Raw genomic sequence first — 25,540 nt, 5'->3', positions numbered from 1 at the left:
GACTTTGTACCTCTGGGTTGCGTGTTCCCGTCAAGGGGTGCGAGTGTGTAGTGTGTCTGTCAGTTGTCCGAAGCACTTCAGAGAGCTGGGAAGCCCTGCTTGCTCCCGCAAAATCGACGCGAGCGCGAGGTTGGGGGACGCAGGGGAGGGGGATACGAGTGTTGGAACGCGGCACACACGTCGCAACCCGGAACCGGAATTAAAGCTCATGTGCAAAATTACGGAAGTCTGAAGTCCTGCCTCTTCTGTGGCATATACCCCATTGTTAGGATTAGAACGATAATTTATTTTTTAGTACAAAACAAAATGTTTAAACATAAAAAAATGTGAAGGAATAAAATTATTTGAAACACTATAATTATGCAAGTTATTTTTTGATAAAACAATTGATTGAATCAGTTATTTTAAAAATTTAAAAAGGTGCTAATGTATAAATTTAATAATTAAACAACAAAAATAGTTGGGATGAGGACAGGTGGTAGCCATTTTGCCACTGGCTGTCAACTGAAAATGACATTGTAGTTGCTCAGGTAACGACCAATCACAGCTCAGCTTGCAAACACCACATGACCAAACTGATAAAACAGGTGAGCCGTGATTGGTCGTTACCTGAGCAATAGGATGTAATTTTGAGTCAAGTTTCAGAAAGTGGCAAAATGGCCACTTCAAGAGATTGGATTTAAAAACAAAAACATAAAACAAAACAAACACAAAAAAAAAAGAGATGGTTTTGCTACTTATTTCATACTCGACATACAAACGCAATTCATTCTGTAATGTCATTTTATTTTATTCTTTTATGTATGTAATTTACAATTGTAGGCCTATGTGAACATTGTATGTTTTTTTTTAACTACTGTTTCCTTGGCAGTTGATTTGTATTGAAAAATGATTGATTTATTGTCAGGTTTTTATGTATATAAACTCCACACATGCAATATTAATCAGAATGCCATGTTTAGACTAGTGGGGGTGCATACAACATATTGAAAGAAAATCAACATTTACTGTAAATACTAGTATGGAAAATATTTGTAGGCAATCAATATAAAGAGTACATATGGTAGTAACAGTTGTGCAGTGGTCTGACATTATGCTACAGTTTGATATTGTGCCGTTTGCAACCTCAAAACATGTCGGGAGCGCCGAAAACCACGTGCCATCTGTTGGGATTTAGTACATTTATAAGAATGCCATGGTCTTATACTTTACTCTATGATTAGCATTTTAAGAAGCAGATAAATATAGCATTTTTTTGGGAAATGGTCACTATTGCAATGCTAATGAATATTTTATGCAATATACACTAATAACACTAAGCATTTTATAAATACTCGCAGGGAACCAGTCCATGTTAACTTTCAAATAGTACACAATGGAAGACACAATTCCTTTAGGTAAAACCAAGTGGATTTTATTTAAATGTCTTATACATTTTCAGTTGGGCAGCATCAATTTCATTCAAAATTCACTTGATTTATTTATTTTTTTAACCATGGCAGAACACTACCAGGGCCTCTTCTGTTTCATTTAAGAATTGATGAATACTTCGTCATACAAGAGGTCATGAGAACATTTCAAGCTCCATTTTTTTTTTTTTTTTTTTTAAATGAAAACATACATCTCTTTGGTTGCTGGGGCGATGTAGGTGCACATACACAGAATATACGTTTCTGCCTTCTGCATAGTTTCAGATGGACCCTGCACAATGAACAAGGGAAGAAAAGTGATGTTGATTCTAAGGGCCTATAACTGACATGCACCACAGAAAAGATTTCTGAATTTACAGTGTGAAGGGGTGTGAACCAATCAATGGGACATTTTTTTTTCTTGGGGGGCCCGTTAACCAATCAGAAAATCCTAGTCCATGTACTGTAAGCGTTTGCGAAAAATATTTAATCATCAAGATTTGAACACAGGTTTTGTAAACGTTTCCCTTGTTAAGACTCAAAACTATATTTTCATAGAATGCTTTCATTGAATAACCCCTATTAAGCATCACTGGTGGGGAGAACTCCAAATGATCAAAATACATTTGACCCGATAAGACATGTTTGTTTGTCCTCTGGTGGATGGGCTTGGTGAAGAAATCGCATCCACACAGCAGAAGAGGCAAGTCAGAACCTACAAACGTCTCATTTGTTGAGATGTGGATCAACCAGCCAGGTTGATCCAGAGTGCTCTGGCTGGTCAAACACAATAGCAGCTTTTTTTTTTTTTTTTCTCATCTGATTTTCAGTTTTCAAGTTCTTTCTTTTTTTTTACACTCCATTTTTCTTCTCCCCCCTCAAGCTCACACAATCATTCAAACTCACACTCATGCAGTTTGTAACACACAGTCCAGGTTTCACATCCCTTCTTTTACTGCTTCTGACACACACGATACACATACATACACATACACAGCCTTTTGCCAGGCATTTGTTGTTCCTTAGTATAGACTACGCACCAAAATGGTGAACCCCCAACAACCTTAAGGCACCATAATGCACCACTGACATCTTCGCTGTTGGTGCAGGGGGAAGACTGCCCCCCTATGAGGTCTTTACCTTTAGTTCCCTCTCAACACCCAGCATGGCCATTCCAACAGTTTACACTCCAAATGCGCATCAGTTCACTAATTTCACATCTCGCATCCTTGCTGTTCTCGCGCTCGGCCCTGCGCCATGTGGCCTCCGACAGAAGACAGCAGTGAGGCAAGAGAGACATTTTTGCCAAGAGATGATATCTGGATCTTATGTGCAAAATGGCTTCACAATGTCAAAACTACGGAAGAGGGGGCCAGTGAAGTGCGAAAACAAACAAACAAAAAAAGTTTGGCAAGATTCTCACTTCGTTCTCAGGATTTGACTTCTGACTTTATTCTCACTTTTAAAGTGAGAATTCTGAATTTATTCTCAGAATTTTGACTTTAAAGTCCGAATAATAGTAGCAATAATACATTCAGAATTCTGACTTTAAAGTGAGAATTTTGACTTTATGCTCAGAATTCTGAGCATAAAGTCAGAATTCTGACTTTTAAAGTCTTTCTTTAATGACTTTAAAGTCTTACTTCAATCTCAGAATTCTTACTTTAAAGTCAGAATTCTGAGATTAAAGTAAGAATTCTCATTTTAAAGTCAGAATTGGGACTTTAAAGTGAGAATTCTGAGAATAATATGAGAATCTTGCCAAACTTTTTTTCTTTTCCCTCTCTTCACTGGCCCTAATCCTCTTTCGTACAAAACATAAGGCCCAATATCTTTATTTTTGCATCATTTACCAAACGTTAAATCTTCTAAGGACTCTTTTGCACTACAAGTCCCAAAATAAATAGATCTTCTTTTTCTTAAATACAAGTCAATAGTTTCTCTCAAGATCAAAAATATTTCTACTTCCTGCAAGATAAATTCCTTCAAAAGGAAAGAAGAGATGAAAAGTCCCCCAAAACACGTTCTCTTCAAAACAACAACAACAACAAAAAACCTCCACAGGGCATTTAAGAGTGAAAAAAGGGGAGCCAAAACTGAGGGTGGAAAGTAAGTCAAAGTGGGACCCCCCAGCATGGAATCAAAGCTTGGAAAAGGAAGGAATGAAAGAAGGAAAGCAGGAAAAGGGCACAAAAGAAACCGACCATGGGGGTGTTAATAAATAAGAGCCAGTTGGACCCGCCCCCCATCCTGGTTGGACCATCCATTCGCAATACTGATCAGTGACGTGGCGAGAGGACTCTCAGCACCAAGTCTGGCCTCGGCGCTGGTCAAAATCTGCAATCAGCCGCTTGATGTGCGCCAGCTTTTTGTGCAGGTACTCGCAGCGCTGTTTGTCCCCGTGGTAGTTTGGGCTGTGCTGGAAATCACAACAGGCACACAACGTCAGACCAATTTGTGCTTCTTACCAGAAAGACGCATTCCCTAGGACAGCCTGGAAAGATTTTACACTTAGATTAGATTAGTTAGATACAGTTTTCATTTGTCTGAGAGATGTTATACTGTCAGCTTTGGTGTAGCAGGTGATGTTTTTGCTAGCATTATTTTTTCTCAAATTTAAAAGGGATACTTTACTTATTTAGCCATTTTTGGCAGTCAAATGTTAATATTTTGTCTATAATAAATTTGATATTTTCATTATTTTCATGTACAATTAGTTCCTTTTTTAAAAAAAAAAAAAAACATTTTGCAACTTGCAGTCAACTGAAAATGACATCACAATGTGCTCAGGGCTCAGGTAACCAATCACAGCTCAGCTTGTGAATGTCACATGACCAAACCTAGTAAACCAGTGAGCTGTGATTGGTCGTTACCTGAGCATATGTGATGTCATTTTCAGTCGACAACAAGTGGCAAAATTGTTTTTATTATTAATTGTACGTGAAAAATGAAATGAAAGTGCAAAATTAATTATTGACAAAACATTTTATTGCTATAATGGGATAAATAAGTAAAGTATCCCTTTAATATGATTTTTTTTTTAAAGTAGACATGGTTACATAAAAAAATTCAAATGAAAAGGATCACATGTCAGAATAATTATATTTTATGCCCTTGTTACATTTCACATTCAATTGTAACTTTAAACTTCTTAACAATAATGTTATATGTGACCTTACTAGTCTAAACATGGCATTCTGATTAATATTAAATTTGTGGAATAGGAGTTGTGAAGCAAAATCCAGCCATTTTTATCCATCTCGGGGCAGCCATTTTGTCACTTGTTGTCGACGGAAAATGACATCACAGTTGGTCAGGGCTCAGACAACAACCAATCACAGTTTACGTGTTTTCTGAAGCAACACTGTGATTGGTTGTTACCTAAGCAACTTTGATGTCATCTTCAGTCGTCAGCAAGTGGCAAAATGGCCGCCCCAAGATGGATAAAAATGGCTGGATTTTACTGCTTAACTCATATTCCACTAATGCAATATTAATTAACCAGAATACCATATTTAGATTAGTGGGGCTGCATACAACATATTATTGTCAAAAAATATATATGTCAAATTTAATTACATACGTATATAAAATACATTACTTAAATTAATGATAAATAATATAATAAATGTAATTTAGATAATTTAAACCTATTCTACAGATCACTGTTTTATGTTTTCTCAATCGCTTTGGAACATTTCTCAGATCAGATTTGAATTTCTCAAAACTATTGGTTCAATTTTCACATCACTGTCACTGTGTGCGCATAAAAAAAAAAAATAAAAAAAATATATCAGGTTGTCATTTCTTGGAACAAGTTGCAAATGCATTGCCACATCCATACAAATGATGAAATACAATTCTCTGCTGTTTTTGATGTAATTAATTCCTTAGGTCATGTCGATTAAAACGTATTATAAAGGGTCTCTACTGAATTGTCTTACACTGCACAAAAATTCTGCATTAATACATAATTAAAAAATAAATTAACTAAAAAAGGAGGCGTCTGTTACAAAATCATTGAAAAAGGGAGGTAACAATTTGAGGAAATGCAATAAATGTTTCAAAGAGCGATGTCACAATGTGGCTGCTTACTTGCTTCATCTTTTTGTATTCTTTCAAGACTTCTTCTTGCACCTTCTACAAAATAAAATAAAAACACTCATAAAAACTCAGGTGAACCAGCTGCGTTCTTCAGCTTATATCAACCAGTAGCGTTTCACAAAAAATGACAAGAAAAAAGAATGACCTGATACTCTTTGGTGCCCGGTGCCAGCTTGCGGCACTTGGAATCCAGATGTGTGAAGCGGCGCGTGATCTTCTCCACGCGGCCGTGCAACAGACGGTACTCGTCGTACTCGGCATTGAAGTCATTCTTGTAGCGCTGCCTCTGGTCCGTGGATGCAAGTGCTGTGTACTTTCTAGAAAGCCAAAAAGGATGATGTCAGATTTTCTGTGTTTAACTCAATGATGGGAGGGATTCGAATTACAGGTGAGGACGATTTTAAATGGAAAGTGATGTGGAAGTAAACATGACGTGGCAAGATTCACCAGATTGTAAAAATTAGAGTCAGATTTGTGCAGACTGAAAACCCAGACAGCTCAAACTTGCACACTTTGTCACAAGTTAATTAGTCTAATACTTGACACACCTGCTGCTTTCATGTGAATGGACCATTTTGAAAGTCGTGTTTCTCAGGGCAACTTACATTTCATAGTCAGGTGCCTCGATTGTGGATGAGAATACAGTAGATTGATCTTGATTCTTTTTTTCTGGGTAGTCTGAAAGAAAAGTGCAAACTGTCTTGAATAAGCATTACTTTATTCCTGACTGGTTGGCATTGAAAATCTTTTCAACCATGTACCTTACATTTATTTCTCACCACAAATGTGGACAATAATCATAATTTGCTAAATGATCTACCACAACCTAATGAAGTACTATGAAACCAAATGAAGATTTATTGTTCTTTCCAGGTAAGTATGTTGTTGTTTTTTGTAGCTCTGTGCAATTAAACATTTTAGACTTGGGTGTTGGCTAACCATTAGAATGCTTTTAACTTTTCAAACCCTTGTGCAACTGCTCTTCTTTTCCACATTGGCACAGTCACACCCAGATCTACAGCTCACACTCATACATGGGTTGAACTCAAGCTGCTCTCTTTTATGAAGATCACTGTGTTTCTATTTCATTAAATTCACTTCAGAGGTTTGGACTTCAGAGGCTGTGAAAAGTCCCATGATATTGCGTGGATGCCATTTAGATAAAACAAGGATGTTAAGGACACCTTTACAGCTGAATATAATCCCAAATTAAGTGTAAAAAAGATTCAATAAATTGCGTCTCTAATGGCTTGACTAAAAACATTTACCATTTATAAGAAGGTCAGAACCCAGATACAATCCAATGACCTCTGAACTGTGAGTGTTAGTTGTCCAATAATGGAGCAGTCAATGCTCAACAGTTTAAATAAATTTTAGACATTGAAATACTGTAAAGACGCATTAAAACTTCAGATTTTGACCTGGAATTTATGGCTGTTCAAAATTTATTTATTTATTTTTGTATTATTTTACTGCCACGGGCTTGGCTCTAGAGACTTTTTAGAAGGCTTTTTTTTGGGGGGGGGGGGGGGGGGGGGTTGTGTTTTTTTGTGTGTGTGTTTTTTTGTGTTTTTTTTTTTTTTTTTTTTTTTAAATGAAGTGTTTGTGTTAGGTATTGGCACAAAGCTTGTGTTATTCTGTTATATTCAGAGCCAAAAGTCGGAATTTTGAACTCAGGTTTCGAGTGAACTATTAAATATGATGTTTTGGTTAAAGAAAATGTGAGGGAGTGAAAAATGAACAGGAAAAAGAGCTAACAGATGAACATCTGAGGTATCGAACAAGGTTATTTTAGTTAAAAAATAACTAAAACAAAAATAAAAAATTCAGTAACGAAATGAAATGAAAACTAAAACTACATTTTACGTTTACAAAACTAACAATATATAGCAAAAATGTCAATTTTTAATCATTTTTAATTAATTTACTGTGGTTGATTTTAAACATGATTTTAAGCACATTTAATTTGATATTAACTGGAATAAGAATGTTTGAAAGTGTGTCACATAGAGTTGAAGACGTCTAACAGCAGCCAATAAAAAAGCACCTTCAGATGATGTCGCTCTTGGCGACCATTTTGCGTGCTTGACTTTTGGCTCCAATGGCTCGGCTTGCCTGCCTTTTCATTGAACTTAAATGTGTTACTTTTTCATTTCACCATGGTATTTATTAAATACTGCATACAAGTAATATATATATTTTTTTAAACGAAAACTAATACTGAAACTAACTATAAATATATATATATTTTTTAAATAACTAATACTAATAAAAACTAACATAACTGCACTGAAAACTAATTTTAAAAATTATGTCAATTTAAAACCAAAATAAAAACTAAGATGAATTATAATAAACCTGGTATGGAATATAATATATGCAACGGACAGACGTAAGCCTTCTACAAGGTAATCACTCAAAACGCACCTCGATATGTGTGAGGATTCTTGTCCGTAACTTCTCTGCTTTCATCCTCAACATTCGGCCTCTTTTTCGATTTCGGACTCTCTTTAGCCTGCTCGACTACGCTTGGAGAAATGTTGTTGCCCCTTTCTGTCCCTTTCCCTTTGTCTCGCTGGCGATCCTTGTCTTTGTGCTTTTTGGACTTCTTCTTAAACTTCATGTTGTCACTGGTAGACAAGGTCGGGCTGCTGATCACAGTGGAGGTAACAGTGAGCGAGGCGCAGGGCGGAGGGCTCGGTGAGGCCGCCGGGATTGGGGGCTGAAAACGCTGCAAGGAACTCGGCGAAGAGTCCCTGCAGGAGGAACTCTGGTCCACGGGCAGGTCCTGGGTGCCGCAGCCATCCGGTGTGCTGGGGGAGTTGGAGCTGGAGGCTGGGCTAGGCTGCTGGTGAGAGGGAATGGGGAGATGGCTGGGAGGGCCCAAGATGACGCTGGAGGGCAGAGAAGAGCATTTAGCGCCTGGGCTTCCGTCATCCTCACGGCGGTCTGAGGAGGACGTGGCCGGCCCACGATTGCTCAGGTGAGAGATGCGGGCTTTCTTTGGCGCCAAAGGATCTATAAAGTCAAAATCAGGCTGGCGCTTCTGCAAAGGGAGAACATATCTTGAAGAAGGTCGCACGTGTGTGCTCGCGTGAGAGTGTTTGTAGAGAAAAATACCCGAGGGGATGAAGGTAAACTGTCTTTGGGAGAGCTGTTTGAAGAAAGCGCTTCAGTAGGAAGACCAAGTTTGCTGTTGAAGAAGATCACAGAGAAAAAATATTGCAAAAGATGCACACTAAAACCTTTTATTCCAGGTTTCTGGGTTGCAGTTAATTTTAATTTTATCCACCAGTTTTAAATTTAGTCTCAGTTTTAGTCCAGTTTCAATCACGCTTGTTAGTTTTTATTATCGTTCATCAACCTCATCCCGTTTTTATTTAGTCAATTTTTAGTCAACTATAAATCTAGCATTTAGTCCAAGAAAATTTTATTCATTTAGTCAACCAAAACTGTCACCGTTTTAGTCAGGACACTAATTTTACCCCTGTATATTTTTTGTCAGCAGATTATGTTGATCAATTTTGATCTAAAACTATTTCACATAAAATTTTCTCTCATCTTTTGATGAAAAACAACTTCACACACAATTACAGTACATCAACAAGTGGCTACTATGGCTCAATGATACAAGCTAGTAAGTTAGCCAACATTAGTTAGTTATTTTTGGAACATTATAGACTGTTGGATTAATGCTATGTTATAACTATAATTTTCATTAATTTTTTTCTTTCACCGCGAATTCATCTTCTGTCGGTCCCATGTGTTTGTGCATGTTGCACTTACTAGCTGGAGATTTGAAAGGGGTGTGTCACATGACAGTATCACAGTGACAGATTAACAGAGACAAAATTATATAATTTTTGTTTATGAACTAAAATGTCCATAGATTTTAGTCCAGTTTTTAATTAAGTAAAGTACATTTTCGTTCTCGTCTTCATTAGTCAAAAATGCATACCGATTTAGTTCCATTATTGTTTATTATTTTTAGTCTAGTCTTAGTCTAGTTTTAGTGTGCGTCGACAAAATGATTTTTGTTTAGTTTTCGTTACAAAATTAACACCAATTGCAGTTACCATAAAAAGCAGAGACCCTTCCAAACTGGCAGTTTAGATTTGATGTTAATAACTTTTAAAATTACAGATATTATGTGCTATACAAGTGAAATGGTGAAATAGAAATTACCGAGTCAGGATACGCTCCACCTGGGTTTTCTCATCTTCCGAGTAGCCAGGCCAGTCTCTCTGGACGTCACGGTAAACAAAGTCCTTCAGTGAATATGTGTTGTCTTTGGGGTTAAGGTTTGCCACCTGTTTTCAAAAGAAGTTTCAAGTTCAGCTATGACTGCATAAAAACTGCAAAAATGTTAAGAAAGTGCACATATCCTGTGGTGGCCACACATCTGCGCATGCAAAGAGTGTTCAGCAAAGATCTGTGGCAAACGGCAAAGAGACGTTCAAAACCCATGACGCATTACGACACCTGTTGCAGGGTGGTCCCCAAGGAGTTCCGGTCCTTTTGGTGGATGCCGTCCCGCTGCAAGCGGGCGAGCACTTCCAGCTTCTTGTAGGACCTTAGCGCCAAAAGGTGAACGATACGGTCCCGAAATGGCCGCTGGGAGACGGGGTTGTTGGAGAGGCACTTGCGGATGGTATTGGCTGGGTTGATGGGTGTTGATCGCTTGCGCTCTGGGACAACCTCAGGTGTTGACAGTGCTGGTTTACGGACATGTACTTGCTTTCCTGGGGAAAGAGAGTTTATTATTAACCACATAAGGGGATATTTGTAAGCTGCTCTACATGCCATGACATGAGCTGTGTTTAACTTACTGAAACCAGCAAATGTATCAATGCTCAATCCCTAGAATTAAGCATGGATTGATAAATCTTGTGTAAAATAGGGGTCAATTAGTTCAGAAATTACACTCCATAATAAACTGCAGTGGCTTGTTTTAGAAAAGTGATTGGAATAGAAAGGTCTAGGAGATGTTGCTGAGCCTGCTGCTACCGACTGGTTCTTAGGCACTATGAAATTCTACGTAAAGCTCTTCATGAGATTAAGACTAGTGAGAGGAAACACTCCCCCCACTCCCCCCTTTCTCTACGTCAAAAAGCAAAAACGTATCTGAGGAAACTAAGTGGTAAGATTTAGTTTAAAAAGATTTAAAAAAAAAAAAAAAAAAAAAAAAAGTTTGTTACCTCAAGCTGGAGCCACCAATTAAATAAGTTTAATGCTCCACTTATTTTCAATTGGATGCCCATTCTACAAACAAGCAAGCTTCTAACAAGCTTTTTTTTTTTTTTTTTTAACTACCCCTTTTGTCAGCATTTCCTCACATTCCGTATTTTCCATCCTGCCTTGTTAATGCAAATCTCTCCCCAGAGCCCCCACAAACAAGCTGGAGGAGTTTACGCTTATTTAATCGATTGTATGGGCTGCTCTTAAATTGCGGTGCTGGTTTCTCCATCATGTAAATAAATGCGCTTCATCCTTAGTGTATATACAGTGAAACCCTGTTTTCACAGACTAATTGGAGGGAGAGGTCCTCCTTTAAGGCAATTGTCCGTTAAATTGAAATTAACTTCTTTTTTTTCCAGTGGCCTAAAAATATCCAATAAGTACATCAGGGTTTTTCCTGTGTACAAAATTCAGAGGTGGCCACCTCCAGCCTGAGCCACTGATATCGCTCAACACGCTCCAGCTGTGTTGATTGAGCTAGCCAGGAATCCATTTTAACTGCAGTTGCAGTGTTGCGCCATTATGGAGGCGCTACATCAACAGTAGTGCACCGGAAAGACCTGAAGCAACAACTGAAGACGACAGGGCTTTAAAAAAACAAAACAAAACAAAAAAACTTGAAAATAAGACTAACACAATGGTTGAAGATTATAAAACACCACCATCAACCATCAACAACAACAACAACAACAACAACTGAAATAAGTATTTTAAAAAAAGCTTAAAATGGAAAAGTTTTATTAATGTTCATCTAAATCTTGCTGGTGCTTGGAGTGGCAGTGATAATTGCGTACATCTGCTTGTTTCAAGAGCGAGGTGAGCACGTTAGCTTCCATTTTCCACCTGTTACGATTAGAAACACTTCTAAAATCAGGACAGTATAGCATGTTCGAGACGTATACATGACGGTGCCTGAATAAACAACAGCCATTGCTAAGAACACTTAGATAAGTCAATAGACACACCACTTTTGAGCTGCATGCCAATAGCAATGCTAAACTAATGCCAACATGACCGCCATGCGGGCGCATCTGTTAGCCGGACCCTTATTGTCTATCTGTGACAAGAGCAGCACAACCGAGAAATACATGTGACAATCTATCTGGTGATTGAGCCAGAAGGCTCATAAGTAACAGTGGCCAAAACTGGACTTTGTTCTTCCTTTAACTCAAACCACAAAGGAAACTAAAGAACAAATCCTGTATACAAATTAAAACAATATTCTCATCTCCAGCTTTCTATTCCACAGGTCTTGTTGTACATTCAAACATCACATGTATTTGTTACAGTAACGCGTCTAAGTCATTGCTTGAGTTTCAGTCCTTGTAAATTAGTCATGTTATCCATGGGCGTAAAATATGTACAATGTGAAATGTACAACCTACATGTCAATCTGCGTCTTCAAGCACACTGACGACATATTCTATCAATAACAAGATAAGCATAATAATGTTGCTCGACTGTTCAGAGTTAAAGCGCCCAAGACTGTAATGTCAGGAATGTGATGACAAAAAACGATGGCATTCTAACACCTGCACAGCCAGCCAAACTCTTTAAGGCCGGGCATCCTCTAAAAGCTCATGAAGACATTGGTCGCTGTGTTTACTAAGGGTGGAGATGATAATCGTTTTTTTTGATGCATCAATCGCCATATTAAAAAGATTCTGAATGAATTCAGGTGCATATTGCACTTTAAAGTATTAAACTACAGGTTATACTAAATCAGACCGATAAGTTTAAATGTTTATTTAAATGTGTTGTTATAGGAGAAGTTAGACATTTGCACTTTTTGAAATTTGTGTTGACACACTATTGTAAACCGGGTTGCCTTGCCACCTTAAAAGTCAAAGTGTGAAATAAAAATCCTAGCTCTTCCTTGAGTTCTGCAATTGTTGTAAAAGGGTACCAGTGTTTTACATGGACTGTAAAATGTTAGCCAGTGTAGTGATGCATCAGAATCAGAATAGAATCATGGGCCGCTGACTCTGAATCAAATCAAATTGTGAGGTACCCTTAGATTCCCACCCCTAGCGATTACTAGTATGCATTTTTCAGTTTTTCTGCTCAGGATTTTCAAAACCGATAAATTATTATATTATTCAATGGATCACTGATGTGATTGAGATATACAATATAATACCATGAACATTTGTTGACAGTGGCTATTTGTACAATTCTAGCACAACATAACTTCAGTGTCTTCTTTGATCTTGAGCGGTGAAGTTAGTCTAGATAATTTCTTAGGTAAGTTGAAACAACAATGGTTGAACATCATATAGAACTGGAGGTTGTAAAACAAAATGTAAAAGGGAAAAGTACACTTGGCCAGATTAACTAAACGAATTAAGCAATATGTTTTGTTGTCCAACCTGTGCTTAGTTGATTCTAAGTTAAATGACTCAAGTTTATGATAGAAACACACTATTATTAAAGTTATTCATTATTCATCTTGAATGAGGTGAAGAGAAAACTTGCCTAAACATGATTGTAAAGCAGACAAGAACCATTAAGCGCAGACCTGGTTGTTTAATAAATGCCGCATTTGGCAGCATGGTGTGTCTGTGAAACATATATGGCTTCATCTACCTTTGGCCCTCATCAGTCCAACTGTTTTAATCTAGAAAAGACCGAGATGGCAGAATGGGGGTAAGACTGGAGTCAGGCGGGTCAGCTTCAAACTATTGAGTCCTCGAAAAAGGGGGTGGGTTTCAAACAGAGCGGACAGCAGATGATTGGCTGTGGAGTCAATCTGACATCTGACTACAAGAGCTACAGAGATCAGTCGTTTTTTAGTCTGAGTGATCAAGAGTTGAAGGGCCTTGCCTCTGTACTGGCCCCCAGGTTTGATGACTTTGGTCCCACGTTCACGCGTGTCCTCCGCAGCCTGGGTCATGCGCTCCCGGGTCACCTGGTAGGAGTCATTGGTAGCGCATATTGTGACCTTGTCCTGTACCGTTGCCAATAATGCCAGGTGAGAGGCCCCTGAGCTGGAGACAATGAGACATGTGTGCTAAAGGTGAACAAGAACAACCCTCTGGCATGACGTCGTAGGACATGAAGAGTTCAGCCATTACCTTGAAACATACTGATGGATGCAATCAAAACTTCCCTGAGGGTTGTCTTTGCCAACATTAGACAGGTAGAAATCAAAATTGTGGGAGGCATCAGAGGAAGAATCTGTCCTGGGTATTTTAATGCGCTGAAACAACACAAGGAACGAAAATGTACTTCAGAAAGTCCAACATGATCCAGAGTGGTGAGGAAGATTGCAATTTATTTCTAATAGAACTAAATTTAACAATAAATAAATAATAATAAACCTGTATGTTCACTTAGCCTAAGAAAGGTCAATGACTCATCGTTCTTTGTTAATTCACAATAAATTCAGAAATATGCTCTGACACTGGGCCAGTTGTTCTGCATCATGCTAAAGCATTTTTAGCCTATTGCGCTCATGCGTGCCGAAACATGTTCACATCTGTCATCACTGTCATGCACTGTAATATTACTGGAACTTTTGCAGTAAACAGTTATTAATAACTGGGTGGAGGACTGATTAGATAACATCGCCTTTGGGCACCTGTGCATAAACAAAGTGTTAAATTCACCTGTTCCAACTGTGCAGCAGCCAGAGAAAAGTACCATGCTTGAACATTGCATTGAGATCACAAACTAAAAATGGGAAGAGTCCTTTTAGCGTTATGAAGTTCACAGGTACTTTTTTTTTTTTTTGTTGTAAGAGAATAAAGTGTAATTGCACATCCACTACAGTAGGTGGCAGTGGTGCTCTCATTGGCAGAATGTGCAATGAGTATTAGCTCTTCTGCCCAGGTGTACTTACAACAACTTTATAGGAAAATTATACTTTTCAGAGTCTCGGTAGAGAGATGGTGGGGGCATGAATGTTTTTGTTTCTTGTAACAAAAAATAATGGAGAAGGACTGTTTGTTCAGTACGTTTGCAAACGGGAAAAATGCTGTGGATTTTCAGCCAGCCAAAAGTGTCTGATTTGAATTTAAAAAAAATTAATTTTCATAGATGGTTTTATTTGCTTTGGACAATTGCTGCTTTTTCAAACAAACATGTGATATTATTTTTTATTATTTTTTTTTAAGGATTTCTCACATTATGAATTTAGTGCCGATCAATAAACATCTGAAAACTTAGATGGGTGGTTTCATGACAAAGGGAAATACTGTATATCATTATCACCTTGATTAAACAATATATTGATGTTATGATTATGATTTGATTATGGTAAATTAATTTTTTATCAAGTTTTGAAATGAAGGGACTATTAAATCAATGCCTTATCTTAATTTTGGTATTTGTCCCACATAAGTCGCCGTATAAATACTCCATAAATTAGAACAACCATCTTTAGTTACTAACTACTAATAGCATAGATTAGTGCTAAAACAGAAGCAGTTAAGTAGCTGATTAACTGAACTAAGCATGAGAATGAATGAAAGAACCAGTATGTGCTGTTTCTGGTTCTATACAGTATTACCAAATACAACGAATTTGATCTAAATACTAAAAATATTCTTACCCCTTGGAGTCCCTTGAATTGTATTGTTGGCCGCAAAGAGGATACATCCTGCAAAAGTTAAGAAAAATGCAATTTAATGCAGTGCGACATCACACGACAGTAAAATACAATTTACAGTCTTTCAGGTCAGATTAGTAACACAAACACAAATTTAGGAAAACCAGCAATACATTTGACTAACACAGGGTAACTTGAAACGTCTTGATGCAGCAGCAGAGCCTTAGGGGCCTGTCGCACCAAGAAGACCATGCAACAAAACTTGTTTCTGTATAGTCTGCATTTTAGAAAAGAAATAAACCCTAAAATAAGACACTATGCTACTTTGCTCCTGATTGCTACATATTGTCAAAGCAAGGCGCTGAATTTTTGACAGAGGCTATTTCTGAAAAGCTTGTTGTTTTATATAGGTTTTCGTGTGTAATTGGACTGGTGTCGACTGCCACAAATATGCAGACACTTCACTGCTGCATTACAGAGTAGGTTAGGACATAGAGGCATTGGACTCCCAGCTGAAGCAAATACTTATGTCAACCAATTTCAGTGGAATCTGCATTTCATTATACAACAGCATCTCTAATATATGACTTGTCATCAACTACATGGGCATAAGCAAAGGTCAACATATACTTTAAATAACACAGAAAGATCCATGTCATGGTTGATAAACTTCTACTCCCCAAGGCACTGACTGACTCCCTCCCCCACCATTACACGCACCGACCAGTTCTGATCACATTTCAGATCGCCACAGAAAGACAAAGATAGCCAGCCTCCGTAGCACTGGTTCTGCTACAACACACATTGCCCAGAGGGCAAGAAACAAAAAGCAGGCAGGTTTGGCTGCTCAGTCAGCAAGAGATGGCAAGCGGCTCCAACACAGCGTACACACTAACATCACCACGTCCAATTAGTTTATCCACCAAAAAATTCCTTCAACCTTTGCTATTTCTCCCATCTAAAGGACTGGAATGTTCCTCAACAGAGTTTGGCCATGGGGGCAAAATCCAGATATGTCTCATCATGTGTGACATACATTAGTGCCATAAAGATCCACTTTAAGAGGCCTCTGAACACTACACACAGCTTGGTTGGGTCCATCGGTCTTAACAGGGGCCCGAGGCGCTGTCAGTGTTATGTAACAATGTTGTTGTTGAGAATTCAGGTAGACTTCAGGCATCTACAACTCAAGACTCTGCAGTTCTGAATCGGATCACCTGTGTCATACCTCGGTGAGGTAACACTGAGTGTGTATAGTCCAAGCTTAGCAAGTTAAATATATCTACAGTTATGCAGTGTAGCAGTGTCCTAAGTTTAACCCTAATAGCACACCAAGTTTTGCCGAAATAGCTCACCAAGTTAACAGATTCTTCTGCCAAGATCCGGGGTAATACTAAGCACACAAGCTAAACATTTTTTGTCAAACTGTAAGGTAACATAAATTTACCTGTCTTGTGAACTAAAAGCTCACTATGTAGATATAGCCTACAGATATACAGCAACTAACAGCCTCCTCTTCTCCTGACATGCAAAAGAATTTCAGTGATTCAGCAAATGCAGCAAAATGATGCATTTTTCCAAATAAAGCCCATAAGCACTTGCTCATCTTACTTCAAAAAGTAGCAATATGTCAGTTAAGTTGCTTTTAAAAATTTTAATATGTAACCTTTTGGCCCATATGGCAAACTGGCTCGACATTCTCCAAGTTGAACGAGCTAAAATTCACATTACGACTGACTTCATGAATCTCTTTATACTAGTTAAATAAATTAAAACAGGTAAACAGTTTTCTTTTCGAGCTACACGGTGACATTGACTGGTGACGCCCTCGTGTTAATGACATTTTTAAATTTTCTAAGTTCGTAAAACCACATTAGTTTGCCTAGGAAAACGCTAAGTTAAGAAAATGCACTACTCTGTCCAGCACAGCACTAAAGCTGCTCACATAGAGATTGCTAACGAAAGCTTTTCGAAGTGTCATAGTTTGTAAAAGATTTTCTTGGTTAAACAACATTTGTCAGTTCTTAAAACTCAATCGTCACAAAAGTCCAAAGACAAATCAATCGTTCGACGTTGATTAATTTAACGACCCAAGACTAAAACGGTTGAAATTTGAGCGTTTATTTTCGCTGCCAACAACCGAGCTAACGCGAATAGCTTTAGCTGTGCGTGGCAGTTCAGGCTTCCCAGCAAAGTGTCAAGCCGGTGGTCATTTTTTTAGACGAAAAGAAGACATTTCACTCACCGTGCAATTTTGGTAACTCTCAATCGCTCTCAGTGCCGTCTCGGTCAATTTAACGTGCAGAACGGTAACTCTGTCTGCGCTATGTTGGCCACAATTTAATCCGTACCTCCCATCCTCGGAGAGCGCCGCCATGTTTAGCAACCCTCCACCATCGTCCCTCTGAGGCAGGAGCATTTAGCACACCGGTTCCCCTCTCAGCCCTGAGCGGCCCGGGGAGGGACTACAGATGCGCTCGCCGACTGCCTCCTCTCGATTGGTTGTTACTTTTTCACTTATCCTGCCACAGTTGCTGCATAGCACCTGTGCTTTTCCTTATTCTGTGCTGTAATATAAACGTGAGCATACAACACCAATGCTGTTTGTTTTAAACTATTTCAAATGCATTGACATGTAAAAGTAGTTCCACATAAGTGTAAACAATCATTCCTAAACATGCATCTTGGTGAACTAGTGTTTTTCTGACTTAGTAGAACTGACTATGACTTACTGGGGATGCTTTATGGAAGCCTCTACAACATGGTGTCAAACTCAAGGCCTGGGGGGCAGATCTGGCCCACCACATCATTTTATATGGCCAACAAAGGCAAATTGTACACCAAATACACGTTTCTTAGGAAGATACTACAATTGTAAAGCCATGTTTCTTAGTAACATTGTGATATTGCAAACATTTTTGTTACCAGTCCCCCTTTTAAAGTAAATTGAAAAATATTTAAACATATTTAACTGGCAAAACTAGTTCTCTCATCAATGTGTTGTGGCAGTGTTAATATAAAGTGATCATACATTTATATTCATTCTCTTCTCAGTCAATGACCATAACTACGATGTAGCCTACTGGCCTGTTACAAAAATTATTTTTGACACTTCTGCTCGACACTCAGTAGACCTAACTCTATTTTTTATTTTTAAGTGTTTGCCATTAATTAAACATTGGATTTTATTTTTCACTATTGAGTTGAGAATTGGTGCATCTGATGTGCTCGTTCTAAACTCACTACACGTGACAAACGATGCAATAATATGTGCTTTCCTTTGGTGACAAGTCATAATATAAGGGTATGCACAATGAGCACCAGCCCTCTCCCAGGCAGTGAATAGCACCTTCACTATCTGCTGGTAACAGCCCCCCAATGCAAGAGATTAGGGTAGCATGTTTTGGTGTGTCATAGCCTTAGGCTGGGTGTGGAAAGACCTCTGTGAATCCAACAGATTAACATGGATCTTCACCCCACCCAACCCATGACAAGTGACACACATGGGCCTACATTATATAGTATACACACAGACGAGTCAAAGCAACATTATTTCTATACAATAGAACATGTTTTACATTAGGCATCTCAATGTGTTTTGCTCAACCCAAGCACAACACCTAAAAGTATTTACAAACAGAACCGCTGAGGACATTCGGTTATTGTAGGTTATGTTAGGTTATTAAATATACTACCGTAAATGAACATACGTTGACAACTTTTAAACTAACGAAGGATATAAGCTAAAACACCGTACAGTGAAATAGATGTTAAAAATGCTTAAAATAGTCAAGTATCAAAGGTATGATAGATAAAAAGTTTTTAAAATAATTCAAACATGGAGCTGATTTCAGCTGCCAATTTATTCCATAAGTGTGCAGCACAACAGCTAAAAGATGCTCCACCGTGTTTGCTTTGAAATTACTCAAGGGATTAAATTTACATTGACTGCAGACTTCTATGAAACAATCACACTTCCTTTGATCTTGGAGGATTAAGGGACTTGCTCTCAGTTCTCAAAGCTAGCGTTGCTGTGTCAACGGGTTTGTCACAAATGCTTAAATGTGTTTAATGGGGAGCCAGATTGAATGACAAACCATTAAAAAGAAAACATATTCGTAAAGCCGATTCAAACCCTGGTTGATGTTTACAAGTCTCATATCATGTTATCTACTTTGACAGAGCCATCAAATTCCTAATAAACTGACATTAATGGCTCAGTTGGTTTACAGCATAGTCAGCAATCCTCCCATTTCCTGTATAGTGCATGCAGTTTATTTCCCCCTTTCTTTCTTTTCTTTTTTTATTTTATTTTATTTTATTTTTATTTTTAAATGCATGCTAATACTGGGTGTTTAATTCCAGGGGTCTTCTGGTTATCTCACAGGTTACCTGCTGTGCAAACAATTAAATAGGTCTCATTGATTTTAGAGTGTTTTTGTTTACAGAAGCCCAAAGGTGTCACCTGGTAGAAGCTTAACAACACTGCAGAAGTTAAAATGACTCACTCTTTGTTTAAGGTTAAGCATTAAGCACAAAAAGGCTATCAGCAATTCAACTGAGAAGTTTAGTCTGTTTATGTGAAAGGAGTGAGTTCACGTTTTCAAATGCAGTTCATATATTTGCGCAAAAGCTTGTCAGGATTAAATTATTTATAATGCAAAGTTACCCCTTGATCATCAGTACCAGATTTTTCAATTTTGCCATTCAAATAGAATCAGGAAACCGATTTCTACAACACTTGCTAACTTCTTCTTTTGAAAGATGAGACATGAAAAGATGATAAGTTCTCAGCTATTCCGTAAAATGAGTAAGTGTATTCAGGAATGTGAATGAAAAGCTTCTCTAATGACTAACTGACATCTTTTGTCACGCTTACAGTCTAAAGGGAGGTTTTGTAAAATAGTCACATAATAAAACTCAACATATTTATCATTATATTGTGTTTTCACTATTTTTTTTATAGCTATAGTAATATGTGCACTTTTCAACAATAGCAAAAAAAAATTAGGAAAAAAAGTGTAGTTGTTATATTAGTCTTTTGATTCCTTTTTTCTCTTTCTAGCAGAAGCCCAAAGATTTTGTGACAACCATAACGAAATCTTCCAAACGCTTACATGGAAGACTCTTACACCCTGGACTGGTTGCCAGTCAAGCAACAGAGAACATTTGGACAAATGACATTTCATTAACGCCAATACTCCTAACTTGGATTGTGTGAAGATTCTGAGGAATCTGGAGTGCCCAGGGAAATCCATGCAAGCATAGAGAACACATGTGAACTCTATACAAAAAAAGTTATTAGATGAGGTTCACACACAACCTCGAACTGTGAAGCAGATGTATTAACCACATGCACAATTTTATATTTTTTATTTAGTTTGCGCCTTTTTCTTCTGTCAATTAAACTAAAATACTGTTCCACTTACTTCCAGTTTCGTTACATTTTTGATCCTGTCTCTAATGAATTAAGCGTATTTATTTGTAGTTGTGACGTTTGTGTCAGGATAGCCATACTCGATTATGCATGGCGTCATAAGCTGCTGCCAATGGGTTCCTTAACCGCAAGAAAACCACATGACATGGATTAAAGCAATAATTCTTTAAACTGCTTTGCAGTATGCCATGAAAGGGTGTACTCAGTATGGATCAGGTAGCCTGAAACACATAAAACGTCCGGTGTGTGACAATTTAAGTGGGAATCGGGTTCTTAGAGTGATCTGAAGTTCACCTCCAACTTCATTCCACGTGGCGATCTGGCCCTGAGGACACATTCTCTTGGCAGTGAGAAGGAACCATCTGCTGTGTTTAAACCCTCCCATTATGACTGTAACACACATGGAAACAAATGCAGACTGTGCGGATGTCAGTAGGAGAAAGTGTAGTAGATTTATTTCTTGCCATCAATCGCTATTTACCCTTTTTTCCCCCCTCTTTCAAGAGGGGGCAATCATTTTATTTAAAAATTCCTCACCAGTACCACCATCATAGTTAGTCAAAACAGCAGCTGATAAACATGTGTAGCCTGGAGGATCAGCATCGCAGAGTATCTACAGTACAGTATTTCCCCCACTCCACCTCCCACTTGGTATTTAAAGACCTTGACAGAGTAGTGCTTCCAGTTAATGATTGTCCATTGAGGGGGTAAGTGTGCACTGACACTGCTGACTCTTATCGCTACTGACCACAAAGCCACTAGAAGAGTATCTGCACAGCTGACATTAATAGAGAGAGCAGTTCTTCTTTTAAAGGGACATTTCTTTTTTTTTCCCCCTCTTTGGTTAATAAACAATGAGACAAGGATTTCTAAATGAGAGTCAAGCGAGTTTGTTTCATTTGTTGACCTACAAATCACACGGATGAGTTGAATAAAGACAATGTAAATATGTGATTTCCTTGTGTTTTTACGCCATATGTTGCATTCGGAAAAGCGAAGTCCACATAGGGAAAGTTGTAGTTCTTTCTGTGATGTTTACTAACGTGAACTGATATGTTGTCTTCACCGATGTCTGATATCACAAAGCAATGTAAAAACCCACTGGCAAAAAAAAAAAGAAAAAAAAAAGAGCATACTGGTGACCAAACGTCCTCTTTTGAGAGGACATACCACTTTTTTACATCCTGTCCGGGCGTCCGGTGGTTTTACAAATTCATTAAAATGTCCAGTTGGCATTGTACAACTAATAGCAGGTGGTTGCACCGTGTTACCGCGACTGGCACCACAATCTCGAGCCAGGCTGAGTGTCCTCTCTTTCTTTTTTTTTTTATTTGAAAATATGGTAACCCTATACTATACAATATCCGTATTAACTGGTTAAACTAGAATTGAAATACACCACAAATAGTATTAAAAATGATGGTTAAAAAAAATGTCAACTTTGCTGTCACGACTTTCTTTGCAAACAAAACAAACACTAGCTTATTCTTGTCATTAGCCATGCTTATAGTGTACGGTGGCCGGACATCCCATTAAATGGGACAGTGTTGTTTTGAGCTTTACATGTGTCCTGACTCCTGAGTCCTGGTGGATTTCACCAGCCCCGTTGTTTTGTCCCTTATTATTATTATTTTTGGTCCAGTCAGCAAGCCAATTGGTTGGGCCATGTGTGTATCAATTCCAGAGTTGTTATAGCGATACAACTAATCTAACTACATATAGCCGCTAACAGACATGTTGTCATCATACCGGAACGAGAACTACTTCCTGCTTACGTGTCTAAGAATCATGGGAGCTGTAGTCTTACTAGCCTAATGGTGCAGTTGCCAGTCAGACCCAATGCAAGCTGAGTTTTTCTTGCGACATATTTCCAAAGTTACAAAGCAGGATCGGTGCAAGCTAAAGCATAGCATGTCCAAATAAAACATAGCATAGCATGCTAAAGCATACCCAGCTTTCTACTAGTTGCTGAAACTGATCAAAAAAGGTTGGATAATTGGTGAGAGCTGTTGAACTGTCAACCAAGATTAAATTTGTTCCAAATAGTTCTTGATGAGAATCGGATATATGATTTTCAGCGAAATTGTAGTGTCCCAATTTTAAGTTTGAAAGTCTGGTCACATATAATGTATGTTTGAGAGGAAAACAAGTTTTGAACTTTGAAACACAAGACAGACCTCATCCAGTATTTTCAAGCAGCAGTCAAATGAATACATCACTAAAACAAATGAGAACACATCAACTCAACACCGATGCTTCTCTCTCTTCTCAGCATCGAATGCCTCACATTGCCTTCCCAATGAGACCAGCCTCTTCTCAGGCACGTCCACAGCCAGACCCGAATCCCACCAGTTGTACTCTGGTGAAAGCACGCACGTTGGCCGGTGAGTGATCAAGTATCGGTTCAAGTAGCTCTCTTCGCGACCGCTTGCCATGATTCCATTAGCCTGGTCCTTCAGAATGAGCAAAGAACAACCGAGAGCCATTCTGTACACATCACGAACCAGCCCACCATAGAGCTCAGAGGTGTAGTAGTAGTCACCTTCATCCTCCTTCACGTAAGCTGACGAGTCTTCATCCTTTTCGTAAGGAAGCACCTTCCGTGGCTTGCCATAGAGTTCGGGGTGCAAGGTGGCAACCAGGTCACCAAGTATTTCTTCTTCCACGGGAGCCACAAACTCCTGGTCAATGTCAGCACAGAAAATGTACTCAACCTCCCTGCCAATTTGGTTTTTGATGGTGTCAGCTAAAATGGGCATACGACGATAGACCAGCTTGTCCCAACCTGGAAACTCTGCAACAGGAAGCACCTTCAACTGTCGGCCAGGCCCCAACTTGATGGGTGGATCCAACATGCGAGGGTTATCGATGAGAATATAGTAAGTGACCATTTGACTGGGGAGGAAGTAGATTTCTGCTGAGGAGATGAAACGTCTCACGTGTTGGGCATATGTTCCCACTACTAATGCTAGCAGGCCTATTCGGATTTCTTGCTGTGCAAATTCAGCCCTTCGCCTGACTGAGTTGCGGTTGTCACCCCAAACTAAAGGAGCACCCCAAGGGGTCTCCACAGGGGTTTGTAGTGTTGCCTTGCTGTTCTCCATTTCTGTCCTCTCTCCTCCCGCGGCCACTTCCATGGAGCGAAAGTAAGGATGAGGGGACTTCACGTTGTCACCAGCCTTACGCCCATGAAGGAAGTCTGAAGAAATAAAACACACTTAAAGGGGGAGATAACCAAAACATTTTCTTTACAGTATGTTCTATGCATCCATCCATCCATCCATTTTCTTGACCGCTTATTCCTCACAAGGGTCACGGGGGCTGCTGGCGCCTATCTCAGCTGGCTCTGGGCAGTAGGCGGGGGACACCCTGGACTGGTTGCCAACCAATCGCAGCACACAGAGACGAACGACCATCCACACTCACACGCACACGCACATGCACACGCACACCTAGGGACAATTCGGAGCACTCAATTAACCTGCCATGCATGTCTTTGGAATGTGGGAGGAGACCGGAGTACCCGGAGAAGACCCACGCAGGCACGGGGAGAACATGCAAACTCCACCCAGGAAGGTCCGAGCCTGGACTCGAACCGGAGACCTCAGAACTGGGAAGCGGACGTGCTAACCACTCGACTGCCGTGCCGCCCATGTTCTATGCAGCCAGCCTATTTTAAGCACAATACCCTGATAGATAATGCATTTGTGGAATATGAGTGAAGCAGCAAAATCCACCCACTTTTATCCATCACATGGGCCGTCGACTAAAAATAACATCACAGCTGCTTAATGCTCAGGTAATGACCAATCACGGTTCACCTGTTTCCTGAGTTTGGTCATGAGACATTCGCATGCTGAGACACTGAGACGCTAGATTTACTCACCATTGGACCACGGTGCAGCCTAAAGTTTAACTTCCCCTTGAGGGAATATGATAAGTATAAATATGTACAGATTTAGAGTTGAGCAAACTCCCCCGCACACTTACATATGATAATGCACAGTAGAACACAGTACACGAGCAGCTGTATCCTGGACACTCTGACGGCTCCTGATTGGAGGATAAACACACAAATGTGCACATTTTACTCAAGAGCCTGCAGATTGGAAAACAAAGGGTAATGAAAGCAACCATAGTTGCTGGGTTATTCACTCTGGTCTTCAGTGGAATGAAAAGAATGTACTGCTCAAGATATGCCTCCCCATGGAAATGTGGCATGCTGCATCAAACGACATAACTATCACGGCACATGCTCATATTGTACTCAGTTTAGCAAACAACTTGATGTTCGTATGATGTTATAGATAAAACAGCTTATAGTTTAGCCTATGCGTTTGATCTAAAACTCATTGATAGTTCATTTAGTCGAGTCTGAATGTGATTTAGTTGTTGCAAAGAGCCTGAGAACACACAAAAGCCCAGTTAAGTAAATGCAGATGTGTCTTTGAGCAGTCAAAGGATTGAATGCACAAACTGTCTTGAACTAATCAAACATCGAAAACATCTCAGTCGATTCCTTCACACGTTTCCAGCAGATTACGTGCTGTTCGTGCTGCCTCGCATTTATACGCGTTCGGGTCAAGCAGATCTGACAGAAGTCGAGGAGGTGGAGCAGAGCGGTGACGGATCAGGCTCAGGTTGTACTGACCTGTGGCTGTCTTGCAGAATGGGAACAGCGCCATGCTGTGACCCGCTGGTGGATAAACACACACGCGCTCTGCCAAAATCTCTCTTTCTATTCACTGTGTTTCTCAGGAGCTCTATAAAACGTGCAGCTTTCTTGTTATTTTCCTCACACTT

The 25,540-nt window shown here is 39.1% G+C and overlaps 2 protein-coding genes across 4 annotated transcripts; both read right to left on the bottom strand.

Annotated features, from left to right (window-relative positions):
• Positions 1-1,392: 1,392 nt before the first annotated feature.
• On the bottom strand, positions 1,393-17,797 carry ell2 (elongation factor for RNA polymerase II 2). Of its 2 annotated transcripts, none has more exons than XM_077529759.1 (12): positions 17,546-17,796; positions 15,304-15,351; positions 13,826-13,950; positions 13,575-13,738; positions 9,996-10,255; positions 9,699-9,823; positions 8,634-8,706; positions 7,941-8,559; positions 6,119-6,191; positions 5,659-5,830; positions 5,505-5,549; positions 1,393-3,828 (listed from the first exon to the last, which is right to left on the bottom strand). In XM_077529759.1, the coding sequence occupies exons 1-12, from the start codon at positions 17,717-17,719 to the stop codon at positions 3,712-3,714; spliced, it is 1,995 nt and encodes a 664-aa protein (XP_077385885.1). In that variant the 5' UTR covers positions 17,720-17,796; the 3' UTR covers positions 1,393-3,711. The 2 variants fall into 2 exon arrangements, with proteins under 2 accessions (XP_077385885.1, XP_077385886.1); XM_077529760.1 differs by having other exon boundaries at positions 3,791-3,903; positions 17,546-17,797.
• Positions 17,798-21,204: 3,407 nt separating this feature from the next.
• On the bottom strand, positions 21,205-25,518 carry LOC144023737 (globoside alpha-1,3-N-acetylgalactosaminyltransferase 1-like). Of its 2 annotated transcripts, none has more exons than XM_077529514.1 (3): positions 25,389-25,518; positions 24,728-24,790; positions 21,205-23,936 (listed from the first exon to the last, which is right to left on the bottom strand). In XM_077529514.1, the coding sequence occupies exons 1-3, from the start codon at positions 25,420-25,422 to the stop codon at positions 22,981-22,983; spliced, it is 1,053 nt and encodes a 350-aa protein (XP_077385640.1). In that variant the 5' UTR covers positions 25,423-25,518; the 3' UTR covers positions 21,205-22,980. The 2 variants fall into 2 exon arrangements, with proteins under 2 accessions (XP_077385640.1, XP_077385641.1); XM_077529515.1 differs by lacking the exon at positions 25,389-25,518 and adding an exon at positions 24,872-25,241.
• Between the last annotated feature and the right edge of the window lie 22 nt (positions 25,519-25,540).

This window comes from Festucalex cinctus, chromosome 8 (assembly GCF_051991245.1).
Source record: "Festucalex cinctus isolate MCC-2025b chromosome 8, RoL_Fcin_1.0, whole genome shotgun sequence".
Classification (NCBI taxonomy): domain Eukaryota; kingdom Metazoa; phylum Chordata; class Actinopteri; order Syngnathiformes; family Syngnathidae; genus Festucalex; species Festucalex cinctus.
The sequence above is the reverse complement of the archived record's forward strand: the minus strand, read 5'-3'. Positions and strand labels throughout refer to the sequence as shown.